The 19,822-nt window shown below is 34.3% G+C and overlaps 1 protein-coding gene across 1 annotated transcript in view; it reads left to right on the forward strand.

Annotated features, from left to right (window-relative positions):
* LOC146994998 (potassium channel subfamily T member 1-like) overlaps positions 1-19,822 on the forward strand; it is a 261,937-nt gene that overhangs the window by 228,079 nt on the left and 14,036 nt on the right. Inside the window, exon 6 of the mRNA XM_085825116.1 lies at positions 12,108-12,156. Coding sequence (XP_085681242.1) covers positions 12,108-12,156 — 49 coding nt within the window. The remainder of the gene's footprint in view (positions 1-12,107; positions 12,157-19,822) is intronic.

Consider the following 19,822-nt stretch of genomic DNA (forward strand, 5'->3'; position numbering starts at 1 on the left):
AAATCAATAAAAGAGCGTCATTATAAAACTTTATTCAAAATATCTAAAGAAAAGTTGTATAAAGCCAACTTTAGGCTTTTCTTATTATTATTCTTAAGAACTATTGATCAGTATATATATATATATATTTTTTTTTTCAAAAAGGAAATGTTATTTACAGAAGCCTACGGAATTCGTCATTTAGAAAACATTAACAAGTTACAATATTACTACTCAAATTAACTCTCAAATTTAGTAGTCAACTCTCAAATTTATTTGGCTAAATTAAAAAGAAAAAATATTTTTATTTTAATTAGTTCTTGTAGGATTATTAAATTATTATTCTAATGAAAAAAACAAACTGCAGGAGAGTTTTAATAATGAATATATAGCGTTTGGAAATTAATGAATTGCCTGTGTGATAATGAGTTTAGAATACCATTTATAACAAAGCAGGAATTTAAAGAATGTTACCTTTCAGAAGATTACAAAAAAAAAATGAGTGAGTTCAATCTATTAATTAACTAAAACTTATTTTATAACCCAACCCTCGAGATCGCCTGAAAAATATGCGAAAATCCCAAATTTTTAACTAAATCTGTCAGTCAGTTATAACTAAATCTATCAGTGTTTTACAGAAGGCAAACCGTCTGTGACTTTGATTTTACAGAATAAGTATAAATTCTTACTGCATCACTACAGAAAATGAGAGACCGTATAAAAAGTTAGACTTTACATATTTTACAAAAATAATTTTTTGATTTAAAAGATGCTATGCATCAACACTTGAGTCTTTTAATATTTTTTGTTTGGTGTGTGTTTTTGTGTTTAAAAGAATATCTCTACGACAACCGACAATAAAGGTTGCGTAAAACCTTTTACAGACACGGTATACTTATCGTATTTCTTTGCGTATTTTTCCTACAGCGTTTTAGCTCTATGCTGCAAAAATTTCAAAGCTATTCGAATTGTTTTCCTATTTCCGTATTATACATTTAATGCTTATTATTTAATCTTCTTTAAAGCTTATTGACGTGTCACATAATGTGTATATAACTAAGTTTAGATTTATTCTCTACTTGATAATTCTCTCATTCTCATTCTCATTCTCATTGTAATGAAACTCATTACATGGCAATTCACTGCAATGAGTTTCAAGCGTTAGCTTATTCGATTTGTTAGATAATTGGGGGCTTACTATGCTCATTTTTCTTTGCTTTCATGCAGCCTTAGATCAATTAGGTATGAAAAACATTTAAAATACTTATTATCTTGCATAACTTAACTGAACACTTGTAGTCATAATTTTAAGTTGAAAATTACCGCTGTCTTCATTTATTTTCCTTTTTAGGTTTCCGAGTTGGCAACAGTCCACATAACACGGATAACTGTTATTCTAGGACAGCCTTTTATAATAAAATATGAAGTTAAAATTTAGATGAATAAAGCAGATATTTTTTTAATATAAAAATATTCTAAAACACACTTCTGTGTGGATTTCCATAAATATATAATTCAAAACATGACATGTACTAAAGCGTTTCTCCTGCTATTTTTCTACAAAAAATAATTTTCTCGCCGCAGAAATAATTGCTGTATTTGAAAAATGTATGCTACTGACACACAGCATTTTTCGAGCAGATTCACTAGAGTTTGTAATACATTTCTCATAATATTTTCTTTCTCCTGTATTTGAATGTTTTGTTTTCCCTTCTCTATATCTGCTCTAGATGTTTTAAAATGTGGCCAGGATATTTTCGCATAAATCATTTTGACAGACTGCTCGCATTAATATAGCGGATGTGTGTCAATGGAAATGGAAATCGTGCGTAGGTTCTCAGCTTCAGTGTTAGAACTATACATCAACTAAGGTACAATGGCAAAGGATAGCAAAGTTCTAGAGCGAAGAACTCACACAATTGTAGAAACCGCAACTGTATTATAGCATTATTACGTTTCATTATTACTACGTTTTGGTTTGTTATATGAACATATTAATATGTTAGATACTTTCTTATTGACGCAACCACCTCAGAATAGGTAAACAAATTTTCAATATATGCCAAACTCCATACGCATTACAGTTTTACTGCAAACCATACTCATAACATTTCTTCAGTCTAGCAACGTTGTCATTTTCTTATGTGTCGTTTTTGTTTTATTCCGAGTTCTAATGGTTTCTATAAAAAAACTCGTTATGCTTTTGTGCCTTAAATTTAATTTTAAAAAAAAGCTTGTGGAATTTACCAGCAGTGGACTAGACTGCTAGGAAATTTCTTCATGAAGACAGTACTGCGCCGCAAAATCATTAAAGAGAATAATTGCTTTGAATTTGTTTGATAAAGCTGTTGCTACAAAATTCCCTCCAGAGCGAAACAAATAAAAATCAGCTTGTAAGTCCATTTACTATTTGATTAATTTTCCGGATAAATCCCTAACTAGAATGCAAAATATATATCTAATAATATTTATACGTAGCATATTCTTTAACTAAGGGTCGTTTTGTTTTATACACTAATAGGTGTCGCAACGAGTGCTTGCATCGCGTCCCGTGCTCTGTTGCAGGTGTGTAGGTAACCTGTACGGTCTGTCCTATGTCTTTAAGATGTTCAAAATTATCAAATCGTCCGCCTCGTAATAGGTGCGGTCAGTGATACTTTTTTTTGTCGGCAAGAAGCCTGTCTGCTGCAGACATTCACCAGCAGATTGGTGAAATTTACGGAGCTACTGCCATGAGTGAAGGCAAAGTGCATAAGTGGGTCAGAGACTTCAAAGCTGGCTGAGAAAACATACATGATGAGTCCCGCTCCGATCGCCCATCAGAGATCAAAGACGCTTCAGTTGAAGCGAAAATTCTTGAGGACAGACGCTTCACCATGAGTGCTCTTTAAAACGAATTTTCTGAAGTGTCTGTAAACTTTTTTTTTAATATAGTTTCCCGAGTTACAACAGATTAGTTTTGAACGGTAATGTTTTCTTTGAAGTGCGCATAGTAATTTTGCATTTTTCAGTTGTATCGTCTGAGTGATATGTAAGTAATGCGAAAATAAAGATTTATTAACATAAGTGAAGAATATTCCTTAAAGAAAGTAAGTTAAGCTAACATATCAGGGCTGTGCAAGATTGCTTCTGAAAAGTTAAGGTTTAAGAAACTGTGCTCCCGTTGGATCCTTAAACTCCTAACGGAAGTCCAAGTGTTCGCTTAATTTTTTGACTCGTTATAACAAAGAAGATGACGCCTTGTTGAGTCGGGTCGTAACGGGCGACGAAACGTGGGTTTCACATGACACGCCCGAATGCAAACAACAGCGTATGAAGTGGAAACACACACACAACTCCTCTAAGGGTCAAGGCCAAACAGACTCTGTCCCAGCGCAAGATCATAGCATCCGTGTTTTGTTGATTGACTTCGTGCAACGCGAAATCACCATAAATGCGGTAGCCTAGGCCATAGCCTGCGAAAGCTACGCAGAGCGATTCAGAACAAAAGACACGGCATGCTAACAAAGGGAACTCCCTAACAATGCAAGGCCTTACACCGCAGTTCAGACCCGAGCTTTGTTGAATTATTTTGGATGGGAAGTTTTAGACCAACCATCTCTCTCCCTATAGCTCAGACCTTGCGCCGAGCGATATTTATCTTTTCCGCTATCTCAAACATCATCTCGGCGGCAACCACAACAACGATGATTTTGAAGACATGACAATAACATTGCCCTCTTGGTTATCAGAGCAGGCGGGCAAGTTTCTATGAAGAGGGTATTCAAAAATCTAGTTCTAAGGTATGATAAGTGTTTAAGCAAACTTGGCAATTATGTTGAAAAATAGAAAAAGATATCTAGAATCTGAAACTAAATTTGGTTTTTGAAAATTTACTTTCGTTCGGTTTTTATTTTCAAACGGTCCTTACTTAAAAAACACACCTTTATATTTAAGTAAATTTTTGCAATTGTATAAAATGATGGCTTATGCATAAAATAAGCGCATGGATTATCTTTATAAATTCGACTCATTGCTTTATGATGGTTAGTTTACAATGTTGTTAACCGTCATTAATATGTTAATACAGAGGCTGTTCGCACATTTTTTAGAAGATTTTGGTAAGCGGTAATAAAAATTCGTTTGCTGCAAAAGAAGTAATTGTAATTGTACTATTTTTTCAAAAGTCAAAATTATTGTCTATGGCTTGAAAGTTTTGTTTTTATTCAAAATGGCGAATTTAACAATGCAGTGGTTCGAAGACTACATTTACGCTCTTTCCGAAGAGAAATGTGCATACTCCGTTATCCAAAAACGATGTGAGAGTCATGGTTTAGTGATATCTAAAGCGTCGATAGGTAATATTATACACAAAAAAAGAAAAAAACGTCAAATCGGAACCTCAAGTGGGACAAAAATTCCAAACAAGTATCCAAGGCAAAAACGGACATCTTCGACTATTGCAAAGGTACGTTGTTTAATGTTAAATGAAAATCCCCCCAGTCAAAGGACAATTGCAAAATCATTAAAATACTCGGTGTCCACTGTAAACAAAATTATAAACATTGATTTAAATCTTAAGAAAGCGAAAAAACGCAATGTGCATCGTCTTCTTCCGAAGCATATCGCTCAACACAGGACACGCTGCAGAATTCTATATGAGAAACACTTATCCAAAGAAAAATGGAAAACAATTGTCACAATAGATGAAGCATGGGTGTATTTAAGTGATTGTAACAAAAAAAGAGCCATTTATTATCATAAAAGGGGAGAAAAAAATTTAAGTACATGGTTCAAAGAATCGAAAGAAAGTTTTACTAAGGGATTCATGACTGTTGCTAGGTTTTCTTATAATGGCAAGTTAAAAATAAAGAAAGTGCAAAAAAATGTCAAGATTAACTCCAAATACTATAAGGAACATATTTTATTGCCAATTTTTCTGAATGAAATACCATCGCTTTACCCACAGTGCCATCCATCTGTGAGACTCCATCAGGACAAAGCTAGCAGTCACACATCAAAATCCACTGTAAATTTCCTAAACGAAATGGAACAAAAAACTGGTATCAAGGCCATACCCTTCACTGATATCCATATTAAATCTCCCGATGTGTCACCTATGGATTTTTGTGCTTTCGGACTTTTAAAAACTGCATTATCCAACCGTTGTCCCAAAACCCTAACAAGACTCTGGAAAGCTGTTCGAGAGGAATGGGAGAGAATACCTCTTCTGCCACTTTGAAAGGCATTATTATCCTGGAAATTGGGGTGTCGAAAGATAGTTCAGAATAAGGGAAGTCAAATAGAACATTTAAAACACAAGAATTTTAGTTTTGTGAATTTAGTTTTGTGAATACAATATACATCGTCTAAAAAATGTGTGAACAGCCTCTGTACATATACATATACTATATGTCAGTATTAGTACATATATTACATTTTAATTCATTTAACACTTTAGCCGGGAAAGTGAGCCTTTTGGAAGCAGACTTTTAGTCTTTATTACTACGGAAAACAAGAATCAAGTTAAATACTTCTGAAGGATGCGATTTAAATCTTCCACCAATACCACAAGCACAACCATCACATTAATAAAACTCGAAATTTTGTGCAATTAAAATCTATGATTTTTATTTCTGAAAACAAGCGACTCGTATTATAATTATTTTTATATATCTAGTTAGCGAATTGAATTGTGTACGACGAGTCGTTATTCGTTGCAAGATTACCTGGTTAATTGGTAGCTGACAAGCTGACCGTCAACAATTTATAATTAGCATACGAGAAAAGTGTTTTAAATGAAAGATATAAGATAGGTCAATCACGGCTCCAGTCCTCTTCCATTTGCATTTGACGTTATCGGCTATTTGCGCAGAAACAGCCAAAATAACAGAGATGTCGCTTAGCGAGCGCTTGCTAATGTGACATCTCAAATGTCATTCATTCTCTGAGGCAACTAAATTCCGCTGCTTGTGTCATTTTGGACTCTCACTTTCAGAATTATATGTTTAAAACTTCGTATGCCTACTTATACTCCTTATATGTACTAGTAAATACGTTTTAGCATATGGTATAAAAACAAATCTTAATTAGGCTTACCATGATATAGTTTGCTCAAACCGGAACAATTTTGAGGAAATACTCTCAAGTGAAAATAAAACCTACTACGATAAGTATCTCTGATTGTAAAGGCTACATAACAATGAGTTTAAGGAAATTTTTAAGCAGTCAACTGAACATGACGTATTATTATTTATTAGTATTTATTTAACTTTTTATAATTTTTTTTGATGATTTTAATGACATCAAAAAATATGTTGCAATATATTCATTGTCAACTTTTTCAGCTTAGTAAAGTTTTTATGATTGGTTCAGCCAGTGAACTTCTTTTCTGAGACCATATTATATTCATTACTGAGAATATTCTTTGGAGTGGTGCCATTGTTTATGGCATGCTGAAAGTGTGTTCTGTTATTTGGATAAGTTTGGGCAATGATTTGTTTTAAATAATTGAAAAGTTGTATTCAGCATTTTCCCTCATCTGTAATTTTTACAGATTTCTTAGTTATCTTACCAAAGAGCTTTTGCAGTCACTACTGCATCAAAACGTTTTATCTGAGTTTACTGTATTATTTTCGACAATTTCATTAATTTTTTTCACTTGAAGCGTCAATTTCAAACCATATTATTTTACTGGTTTTTTTTTTTTTTTTTTTTTTTTTTTTTTCCAAATAAAAACTTTTTTTCAACCAACTGTTTTTGCGTAGAAGAAAGAAATACATCTGTCATAAAATGCTCTAAACTCTTGTAGGATTGTATTGTATTCATATTAAATAGTTCCATTATTTTTTGGCATTCTAAAACTCTTTTTGCTTCTTAGGCAGAAATTTATTATGCTTTTCTAATTTTGCTGACAATATCAGTTAAATTCGCTTTTGTATCTTCTATAATCAAGATGGCTTTGTTAAATAACTTGAGTTGTTCTTATAAAACAGAAATACAACCACATTTTAATTGCCAAATAGCCACTTTACTCGTAGCTGCACTATTTTTAATTCTTTTATATTCGGAATTTTTTTAATTTACCAAATAATCGGGCCAAATGTCAACTAGTCGAGGCCACATAGTCAAAGCGGAACATTCTCCATCAAAGCGGGACATTTAGCTAGTCTGGTCTTAACATTAATAGTTATTGAGTATATATCTTTATGAACTGTAATCTTATAGTAAATTAATTTCATATTTAAGTGTATTTTTTTATTATTTCATGCTGTTTAATGTGTGACAATGTTCTCAAAATGTGTAGGCGCATATATTCGTTTTATTGCCGAAAATGTTTAATAATTCATAAATTTGAATAATAAGTTCTAATTGGCCTGAAAATGGTATTGTAAACATATCCATTCTTTCTTTCTTGAGTGCAGTTTCAAAATGTAACAAAAATCAGTGTTTCCCTTATCTGGTTTTACTAAGAATCCCGTAAACTAATTGCAAGAATTTGCAACATTTTCCTTGACGTCCTTTCATCGCGTAAATGGTTAGCAGATTCTGTTAATAAATTGGAAGATCTTTGGTTGAAATATCGGCTACACTAAGTTTGATTTCTCTTCTTTCGCGGCTTCGAAAAATCCTTTATTATAGTTAAAGTGTGGTCGGAGGCAAATCATCATTAGGTACAAGTGCAGGTAGATGTGTACAGAACCATGGCCTTCGAGAAATATGTTCTTGAAGGTCGCGGCAGAATACCAGAATTTCACCCCTAGTAGTATTAGTATAGTCCCACCGCATCACCTGTGCAGCTCTGGTCCCAAATTTGACATCCTGGAGGACGGATCCACAGTCTCCCACCCCTCTAATGTCTACCTCTTTTGTGATACTAAACTGCCACCAAACATTCGAGAGAACACTCGGTTCACCACTATTATAAGGATCCCCATGCCGAAAAAACATTGTGCTCCTGCCTTCTCCGGAATTCGAACCCTTGTCTAACGGTATGGCAGCCAGCGTCGCTCTAACCATTACACCGATTAGGGTTGAAAAATCGTCATCGTCCGGATTTAATCGAGTGGGTTCAGTGTCTCTCTCCAGTCCCTTTTTAAACTGAAAAGAATATAGCCGACCATACAAATATAGTGTTTAAAATATAATGAATACCAGAAGAAACCCAGCTAGTTCGTTGAAAGATGCGGGATACGAATTCCGGCAAAAGTACAGTTTTCACCTTTACTATTTTCATAACTACTAAACCAGATTTTGCCACGGTTATAAAGGCAGATCTTTTCTTTAGAGGAATACTATATTCATTACATCTACTCAGTAAAAAACTTGAAATGAAAACTTAAAAAGTAATTTAATTTTTCTAACGCAAACTTTCCTTTAAATCTGCAGCGAATACTGCAGTAATCATAAGGATTACCTTTTTTTTCCGTATTTGTAATGGCATTCAGAAAAAAATGGCCATTCTAAGAAATCAATTTCGAATTCAGTAACATTACTTCCACCTCAGTTAAACGGAATACGCATATTTTAGGTTTTCGTTTTATACTTATTGATCAACTTAATGTCCCTAACTACAGAAGTAAATCGCTAGTCAGGATAGTAAATCGAAGAGACAAATAATGCAGTAAAATGAAACGCGATACGCACTTAAATACAGAACAATAACAAAAATACATGGTGCGTGGAAAGATATGTTAGAAACAGCTGGTTTCCGATCGACAATCCGTTTCCGATTATCTCAGATTTAAAGTGGAAAAGCTTGCGCCGAAAGGCATGACATAATATATGGATTTTTCTTTTCCGATTACCATTCTTAAAGGGAACTTTACCTTTTTTGCTGGTTTTACTTTCTTATATGGTACTTGAAGCTGCCCTGAGTGGGCAGAAGCTTCCGCAAAACTTGTATCCCCCAGATGGGTAAACTCTGATGTAAACTCGTTTTAGATTTCTAGATTATGAGAAAATAGTAAGCCCCCTGATTTCAACACCGGATGTTCTGATTGGCAGCTTACTTAACTTTTTCTGGCACATAGGAAATAACGTAATTCTCCAGCTAAGGACTCGTTACTGTCATTTAGCCAAATTAAAATCTATAATTATTATTTTAAGGAGCTTAATTACATCAAAACGCCAATGGCTGTTTAACATCCACAGTTAATTGTACAAAACTATGTATCTATATCGTACTTCGGTTATTGTTTATGATCAAAATTGAATCTGTTGTTAATATATCCCGACAGAGCATTAGTAGAGGCCTTCACGGGAGGTGTTAGTATCTCCAGATATTCAAATAGTGCAAGATATGAGATGACATGCGACATGCGACGGAGGACGTGGGCACCATCCCTCTACCAATACGGTTAATCGGTATAGCGCCACGTCCACCTTTATCTCTTGCCTAGATACATGATACATAAGAACATACGGTGGCTACAGGTAGACTATGCAGAAGATACATATATATTCAGATGCCTAAATACATCTTACGTAGGAACATGGGGTGCATGAGATGTATAAGGGGACATTCATAAGAACATATCTAAAGTGACACACATTGGGTGACGTGCACATACTTATGAATGTAAGATATAGAGGAGCAGAATCAGTTACATGTTAATGTTGCGAGATACAGATATATGCAGATGCCAAGATACATCATATGAGGTGCAGAATGATATAAGTGGCAGAATACATGGTAGAAGGTGCGAAATAAGATGCGAGATATATGTTACAATATGCAGAAAATACAAATATTGGCAGATGCCAAGATATGAGATGAATACTTACTTATCTCTGTTAGACATCAGTTATTCCCCTCTCTTGTCACTTTTATCTGCGCCCGAAGGGAACACTGAAAATACACGGCGAGCCGAAAATCCTCTCGAGGAGTTGGTGGTAGGGAGAAAGAGGAAGATACTCTCGGATTGCCTCTCCCTGAGGTGTTCGTCCTCAAACTTTGGGGCGGAACTGCACAGTTAGTGCGGCGAGACTGTGACTGTACGACCAATGGTGAACTTCTTGTGTCTCGCTCACTTCTAGCTCGCAGTAAAACCATTAGATAACACCAAATTCATTTACTTTTAGGAGCAATGTAGAATCTTTAAGCAGAATTTAAGTGTCTTTTCTATCAATTTCTCAAGAATATTTCGAAAACGGGGAAGAAATTGGCAAGAGTGGATAGTGAGTTTCCAAAAGCTGATTTCTGGAAAAGACATAACCGTTAAAAAAGTATCACTTCTTACTAAAATCGTTACAGGGTGCAGTGTTGGTTCTAAAACATTCTGAAGTTTTATTCGAGCGTCGTTCAATTTTGCACAATTGGATTTAAACGAAAATAAGAGAAAATCATTGTCCACCTGAGATTTTGAAAAAAACCTACCTCCATCTAAGTAAATCAAGCTAACTCTGCTACTGGAACTACAGCTGGAAAGAAACATTGAAGGATTTAATAAAGAATAAAGTTTTTGATATGCACAAATTTAAAATGTATCTAAATGGGCTTAAGTTTTTAAATGAATGCACAGGGTTTCAAGTAGAACTTCTTTCTACTTGCTATCAAGTTGATCAGGGAAAATGAGATTGCATCCTTAAGATATCTTATATGTTCTAATTCCCTTTGTTCTCTGAACTTTTCCAACAATATTACAATCAGCGACAATTAGTAATCGAAATTTTCTTAACTGTCTGTTCATTTAGAAGTAGAAGAATTGATATTCGCGTCACCAATGTACGTGGTCATCGTGGAATTTATGGAAATCAAAGAAAAAATTTCTTAACAACTGCAGATGCATTTAATTTACCCATCAACATCGGCATAAGTATCCTAAAGAGTTATCGGAAGTCCTTTTGTTATAAGAATTTTTTATTCTATGTCGAATGAATAATAATATGCTTCATCTTGTAATGCTGGTTCACCAAACAATTCTTTACTTCTATTAAGCGTAGGCTGCATTCCGAGTCTTTCTTCTGTAGATATTTTTAAGTAGCTCAGTTTTTATCTGATCACAGTTAATTTGCAGATTACCTGTTTCGTTTCAATCTAAGAAAATATAACTTATACAAGTTTTTCAAAACATACTTCAAGATGTAGAACATATACTTTTTTTTCCTGTCCTGCTTTAGATGACCCTAGATTAGACTTTCTCAGTCACGGAAACTCGGGGGGAAATTTCATCATAATAAATTCTTTTTTTCATCTTTCTCAATTTCATTCCAGAACTCAGGGGGAAATTTCATAATTTCAAAGGGGAATGCAGTCAATCTTTTGTTCAACCGTTAAATATTTAGTTTTAATTTACGAAATTTAATTTACGAATGTAAAAAAGCTACTTTTACTCAAGTTTGGATATTTATCAACATTTTCGGTGCCTTTTGTTGTTTAATTTATAAAGCACGCTAACAAATCTTGTAAATCTAAATAAACGCATTTATATGTTTTTCTAGTTTTGGAAAGGGAGGGGAATGATCTAACAATGGTGAAAAGGGTGCAGGGAGAAAAAAAAGTTTGAGAAACACTGCCCTAAAGTATGCCTTCATAACGATTTAATAAGTTAAGTATAATTTGGCAAGTGAAATTATTTGTTTTCGTAAAGTCTAGACAGCTGTTTTTTTCGTTTGTTTGTTTGTTGTTGTTGTTTTCTTAATGCATGTAATATTTAATGATTTAATTAACTTCCTTTTCTAAGTCTCGTGTAGTGTATTTAGGGTACAAGAGGGAAGTTTTCATGTATTCGAATTAAAAAAAGTCTTAAAACAGATTACTAGTTTTTTTAAAGTAAGTGAAAAATGTTCTGAATTTGTTTACAAAAAATTAAATCTTAATCAGGAAGAAAAAACTAATCGAAAGAAATATAGAAAAAATTCTGCTCAAAAGCACTTAAACTATAAAAGAATAGTATACAACATATCACAGCATGCATTTTTGCAGGAAATTAAATTCTTTTGCAGTGAAAATAGAATTCTTTGCTTTTACCTCTTTTCATAGCTTTAATTTACTTTTAAAGTAAAGAAATCTCTGTATTATAACGGAACACTGAATCTATCAGTTTCATTAAATATTAAAACATTTTCTATTATGCAACGAATTATTAAGATATTTTCATGTCGAATATATTCTTTAATGTGTTTTCGCTCTTTTTGCTTTTTTCCAGGAATGCTATTCTATGGGTTGACCGTCCGTTACTATTGTGGGGAGTTCAGGTAAAATATGTTTTATATTTAACTATTCTTTAACCATTGATAGTTTTATTCTATATCTCTACTATTAAATCGGTATAAAATATTAAGGTACTTGTCTTCTTTAACGGCCTTAGTGAAAAGGCGAATGGCATTAGCGCGATTCGGGCTTAAGAAAGTGTGATTTGTTGTGGAACGTTGTAAATATCCACGAAAACGAAACTAACTACTTTAAACAATAAATCGGCAATTCATTCATTATCTCTATAATAGAAGTTATTTAATATACACATATAGAAGGAATTCAACATAAATTTGTATTTCTTTTAGCGTTTAATTCAGTTTTGTCAGCAATTTATTTAAAATAATGGCATAATTCAATAGAACTTATACATTAATTGTCGTATTTAATACAATTATGAAAGCAATTTATTTAAAAATAACAGCATAAACAATCACACTGAAAAAAATTATACTTATTGTTCTATGTTATACAATACTGGTAGCAATTTATTAAAAGAGGAAAAGTATATAGAGGAAAATTCATTTTTTACATACTCTTTTTGGTAACCACAGATAATGAGTATTTTACATTAACTCCGTAATCAATATTTTACAATGGAAAACCGCTTTGTTGACATGATGCCCCAGAAAAACAACTAGATCTTTAGTTAGTTGTTTCTCGCACATGTGTGGAGATCGGTAACTATTTGTTTCTTGTCAATGCAGAAAGGTGACGAATCCACTTTTTTACAGACTACAAGTATCAATATTAAATTACAACTTTAATATTGATACTTGTAGTCTGAAACGCAGAACTCAGGTTATGTGTATGCTATTAATTTGATTTTAGTAATGAATTAATTGTTCCAATAAGTAAAGGTTAAATTCGATTAGATTATTTGAATATGGCAAAGAACAAGAGGGAAATTCATCTCTGCCTAGGTAAAGGGATACTTCTGTGAAAGAGTTTCTGAGTGAAACTGGGTCGTAAACACGTTACGCATGAGGGAAACCACGGAACTCTGTCATACAACAAGTTCGTTTGCCTAGATTCGAAACTGTGGCAAACCACTAGTATTCAGCGGTGGAACTACTCGGCCACTGATGGAGCCCAGTCAGGAATGATCTCATATTCGAGATCAGGTCAAAACGTTTCTAGCCTGATATATTTCTGAAAGAACTAAACTAAAAAACTATATTTTACAACTTTTTATTGGTCCTTAAAAATAATCTGAAAGTTTGTTAACAAAGTATTAATAAGCCTTCTTGCTACCCAGCCGCGATAGTGGTTATCGACGCTGACTGTCGAAAGACTCGGGTTAGAATTCCGGAGAAGGCATGGTTGTTTGTAACTATATAGTGTCAGCACGGCATGAGGGCACTCTAAATAATACGGCGAGCCGAAAGTCCTCTCGAAAGGTTGGTGGAAGGGAAGAAGGGTTTGGAAACTCTTGGACCTGTCCTTCCAGAGTGCTCTTCATCAAAATCGGGGAAGAAACTGAACAAAGTCGTACTGTCTTCTGCATGGTGGTGAAGGTTCTTGCCAATGACAGGCGCAAATGCCACGATGAATTCCGTGGTCTTGTTCTGAATCCTTGCCACGATGAATTCCGTGGTCTTGTTCTGAATCCTTGCCACGATGAATTCCGTGGTCTTGTTCTGATGTTACTGTCAAAGAAGTGAGATAAGTCGCAACGACAAGCCTTCTTTCACAAAGTTCAGATTTGACTTTAGAGAACAGACAAAAGTAACTTGGAGTTAGATCTAGACTACTAGGGTGGGAGTGGTTACTAAAATTACTAAATTTACTAAATTAAAGTTACTAAAATTAAATTCGCATTTAATTACAACTTCTTCGACTAAAAAAGATTTATAGACTGGAGCAGTAAATCCCAATTTGAGGTTCTCGAAGCCTTTCCTTTTTCCTTTTATAGATTTCCCAAAAAATATAAAAAAATAAAATTCAAAGTAACTGCATATACCACATTATAGCTGAAAATCTCAGAGTTTGGATATTACACATAAAAATCTGCTATCACTTTTCTTCCCATTTTATGAAATTTATTATCTTATAAGGTATTTTGCCCGCCCTCTTAGCATGCTTTATGTGGTCTTGTAGTCAGCACCCTCGGCGCATATTCGATAGGTCCGTGGTTCAATTCCCAGCGAGGGCATTGCTCATTTTTCATCTCTCCTGATTTAAAAAAAAAAAAACCCTTGTGTCATCTACAGTGACGCTCGAACTAAAAGGTGGTGGATGATGATTCTTCACCACCAGGATTCGGCGATTGGGTCCCCTACTCCCCAGTTGCCCTTTAAAGGGGGGAGTATATAAGGTATTTCTCCCGCCTTCTTAGCATGCCTTCGTGGTGTAGTGGGTAGCACGTTCGGCGTGTATTCGAGAGTTCCGTGGTTCGAGTCCCAACGAGGGCATTGATCATTTTTCATCTCGACTGCTTTCGATAAATCCTAATGTCTCTACAACCTGTTACCTATCGTAATTCCATATAGATTTTACACTCTAGTCAAAGCAACAAAAAAGGGATCTAAAGCATTTTCATTGTGCCATTATTTCGCTGCAGATCTTGCACAACTGGAGTCATTCCAGAGAAAGGCGGAATAAAGTGAAAGGAACAATTTCATTTTAAAAATTATTATTCAGTATGTTTCTACATATCAGTGTTAGAAAGAGTTTTTAATCAAGCTCAAATAAAAACGGAGTATAGAAATCAATTTAATGTATGTGCCGATCTGAGACCAATGCTTGCCAGCATTTTAATTATTAGCAAAATTTTAATTTTAAAAAATTAGCAATCATTAGTAATTTATTAGTTTCATTAGCAATTTTTTGTTATTATATATAATAGTCAAATGTCTATGTCAGTTCTTAGAATTTAAAGTTCTTTGAATAGTTCTTTAGTACCTGTTGTGCTGTAATTACCATTTTTGAACTTTATTAGCATCTTCATTCTGTTTGACAAATATCTTGCCCCATAGTTTAAATGGTGTTTATTGTATTACAGATGTTCTTAACTGACACACGTTTTTTAAAAATAAATTTCTTATATAAATTTTTTATAAGAACTTTCTTTTTTTCATATTGCATATCAGTTCACATAAATATGTGGCAGTTCTAAATGTGGTCTAAAAGGCATAATGGCCAGATAATCATAAGATACGTATATTTGAGATGCGAAAGTTGTCAAAATAGGTTAGAAGGAATCCTTATCTTCTCTGCTTCATAATTAGTACTCGCTTTAGGTAGTCTTCGTTACCTATAAGACCTACATGAGCTTTAACCCATATAAGTTATATGTATACTTGATTAGTACATTGAAAAAAAAAATGTCGAGTATTGATTGTATTGGGTAGATATGCTTGTAATTCAATATTACGAGTAAAATAGACATACTCTTGATGTAGGTAATCGCATTTCCTGTTGCTATTGTAATTAAGTATTGGTTGGCTGCTCCAATAGCTAATGCTTCAGCTTGAAAAAGACTATTTTGTTGTTTGAGATGTTCTTTCCAGACACAATGCTGTCTAATCATATAAAAGCTTTGCCAACTCCTTCAATAGTTTTGGATCCATCTGAGTATAATAATAGGTGTCTGCTGCATAATAAGATGATTTTGGATAATGCTGATTAGGATGTGTGTGCCTGACCTTTTAGTCCAGGATGCGTCTAAGATCATTATGGGTATTTCGTATTGCATTAAATTATAGGTGATACTGTTGAAGGTAGCGTCTTGTCTTACTTAAATGATTTTTAATACTCAGTCTATTCAGCTCGCATGTGAAATGGAATCATTCCGGCTAGAACAGACGTTTCCAACAAGGATGAAATTTCCTAGTTTCAAAGTTGGAATGCAGTTTTACTTAGCAGTTATGTATTTACTTTTAGTTCATGAATATAAAAAAACTACTTTTATTCATGTTTGGGTATTTAGCAATATTTTCTACACTGTCCGTTGTTTAATTTATAAAGCACATTGGAAAATAATCTAAATCTAAATAAATGCATATATATTTTTCCGAGTTTTGTAAAGGAGGGGGGAAATTATCTTCTGCCAACGGTGAAAGGGCTAAAAACGGCTTAGATACTGTGCTAGAATCATTGCTGCGGCAGTGGCAATTGTTCGAGATGCTTTGCATAGGTTCAGGGTGAAAGCACATTGGAGCATTAAGAAATATTTTATTTTCCTTCTTCCCACTAGTTGTGCCCATACTGCTGCTGAAAAAAAATGCTTCTTTTCAGCTGCTATTGTGTATATGATTTTTTGAATAGGTGGATTTGGGCCCAGCTGGCGTTTTGGTTTGTTTCTTAATTTTGATATTTTTATTGGGGAGTTTAAATCCGGAGACATCTCTATAGATTGGTATCCGATCTTGATATTATTACTCCTGATAATTTTCTTTTATTTCGAGTTTTAAATTTTGGCATAGAGACGGGAATTTTGTACATGCATTTGTAGTATACGTTTCGAGCTCTTTTCTGGTATATACTTCAATAAGGATGGCAACGTGGTCAGCATACTGAAATATATTGATATATACAGTTTGCTTCAAGGTTGGAGTTAAATTCCATGGTAGAAGACTCGTTCAGGATCCCTACAGACAACCTCTTTACTGAGGTTTGGAATAGTCACCATTGTGGTGTGCTATTAATAATGTTTTGCCTGTCAGATAATAGTCAAAACGTTTCAACAGATTTGCTGGGCATTGAGCTGCAATGGGCGTTCTCTTAACAGCCGGTCACTAGAGGTTGGCAAAGAGATAGCACTAGAGGGTAACAAAGAAGGTGGATTTAAAAATCGAGGATCTTGACAAGACCTTCTTCCTTTTAACAAAGAATACCACTTGTCCTTTTTTGCCAGATTTCGAGATTTCTGTAGGAGGAGATGATTGAAATATGTCGAAATCATCAAGGCCTGGGACCTTTTTCCGTCAAAGGTTCCGAAAATCTTTTGAATTTCTTGATCAGTAAAAGGGATATCTTCTTTATTCACCAAAACAGTTAGGTCACCTCTGATTAATTTTTGCTCCGGGTGTCATTAACTGTACTGTTTTCTGTAAAACCTGTTAAGAAGGATGTTGACCTTGTTGGATGTCAAATTTGGAATATTGTGGTAGTTGATTGTTTCAGGGTTGGTGCACAGTGTGTTGATTGGTGGACATTTTGTGTAGTTAGTTTATGAAGGATGTCATAGGGAATTGAATTAGAACTGCAGAAATTTTTTTGTAACTCTTTATTTTTGCAGATAGGTTGTTCAATTTCTATTGTGCTCTTTCTTTTCTGAAGGCAGTGGTCATATCCTTCTTTTTCTTGGGCGTGTAGCTTCTGGATATGTATTTACTTCCTACCGTAGACGTATCGTATTGTGCGCGTTGCATAAAACAGCCATTTTAACGGCACAAAACTTTATTAACACACAAATAAAAAATAATAAGTACAAACGATTAACACACAAGTATCACTTCGTATCTTGCATCTAAGCTGACATACAACACGTTTTCTTCGTTACTTCGCTACTCCTACTAACTACTTTTCTCTAGTAAGTCTCATGAGAGAGAGGCATTGCGGCCGTTCGGCTAAACTGCGCATGCGTGGTCATCACGTCATGACACCTCCCCTCGAAAAGATTTGATTGCATCTTTCAATGACCTGTCAAATCCACATATATAAACATTTCTTGAAACAAAATAAAATAACATTCATGAAATTTTCGAACTTAATTAACCAATTCTTACCATTTTAAATTAAAATTACTTCAACATAAATTCAGTAATCCTATTCATTTAAAAAGATGTAACATTCAATTAACATTTCAAACTTAAATCCTTCACGTAATCATAATCATATAAGCAGTTATCCTATAAACGAGACAATACAAATCAATCATTAACATTAAACATAATACTTTAGCAAACCCTAGCTAAATCTTTAAACACATTACCTAACGTTAGGGAAAAAAATTTAGCATTTTAGCTAAAAAAAAATCAAACTAAACAGTCAAAATGTCTTATAGTTCATAGTTCATAACGTCAGTCACGCTCCCACATTGGCGATTTTCGGAATACCAGTTCTTAGGTTCTTATGCCTTCTTAAAATTTCCATAAGTTCTTTCTTCTTATGCGGTTCAAGGTGTGTAAAATCACATTCCTCATTAGAATAGTGTTCTTTTGCTTTCCGTGGAACAATTCTTGGAACATTTTCAACTTCGCCGAAATCAATATCTGTATCATATATCACACCGACATTATTCACAGCGGTATTGAACTCTCGTATCTTGTTTGCGTGAACGTTCTTCGATGAATTGTCAGGCATTTGTACTATGTAACTATAATCAGTATGCTTTTTGATGATCGTAGCAGGTCCCGTCCATCTGGCATAAACTTTGTTTTGGCTATCAGGGATTAAAACTATAACCCTGTCACCTTCCTTGAATTCTTTATGACGAGTCTTTCGGTTACGGTAGAATGCATAAGCTTGTTGCTTTCCAACATCTGTAAGTCCTGCGTATTCAGCAGCTTTTTCCAATTTCGTCTTCAAATCATTCAGATAATCGGTAACTGAACTCAACTGTCCATGAGGAACAGGAGTTTCATTAATCCATGACGTTTTCAAAATAGACAACGGGCCATTAGGACGTCTTCCATAAAGCATTTTGAACGGACTAACCCCAGTCGTAGCATTAGGAACTTCACGGTAAGCCCAAAGTAAATACGGTAGATGGTTCTCCCAATCTTTCGAATGTTCTCTAACGGTATGATGTATCATTCCCTTTAAAACAGCATTAAATCTTTCTACCAGGCCATTTGAACTTGGATGATAAGGAGTCGAGAACCTTGGGGACGATCCGATCCTTTTCAAAAACTCTTGGGTCAACGAAGCAGTAAAATTAGTTCCTTGATCTGAAGCAACAATTTGAGGAATTCCTGTGCGTGAAAAGATTTGCAACAATGCATCGCATGTTGCTTTGGCATTCAAATTCTTCATTGACACCGCTTCGGGCCACCTTGTACATTGATCAACAGCACACAGAACATATTTGTAACCTCTACAGCTTGGCTCTACAGGTCCTAGGATATCCACATTAATTACCTGGAATGGTTCTTTAGGACGTGTTACTGGCGTAATCGGAACTTCATCAAAGGGACGCTTTTTCGCTTGAAGTTGACAAGAAGTACAAGCACTGCAGTATTCATTTACATCTTTCTTGATTTCCGGCCAATAGAACGAATATCTCAAACGTTCGGCTGTCTTCTTGGTTCACAGGTGGCTTCCCCATAAGCTAGAATGAGCTAAGTCCAAAATTTGTTTTCTTCTTCCTTTAGGAACGACTAACTGGTAAACTCTTTCTCCTAGAACTTTATCTTTATGATACAAAAAGTTGTCAATAACAATAAAGTTATTACTTCCGTTCTTAACATTTTGCCAGCATGTTTTTAAAGATGGGTCATTCATTTGTTGCACTCGAAACAGTTCTGAATCCGAAACACATTGATCGTGTCCGGTGCTACCTTTGGAATCATCCTTTTCTGTATCTTCATATACAAGCGCACAACGTTCTATTATCTTCTTAACAGTTTCATTACATTTTTCATTAATTAGGTTTTCGCTATCATGGTTAAGTATTTCGTCAAAATTTTCAGTTTCATGAAAAGACATTTCACCGAAACTATC

This window comes from Stegodyphus dumicola, chromosome 10 (genome assembly GCF_044657685.1).
Source record: "Stegodyphus dumicola isolate Sdum_Otavi_A_Nest chromosome 10, ASM4465768v1".
Taxonomy (NCBI): domain Eukaryota; kingdom Metazoa; phylum Arthropoda; class Arachnida; order Araneae; family Eresidae; genus Stegodyphus; species Stegodyphus dumicola.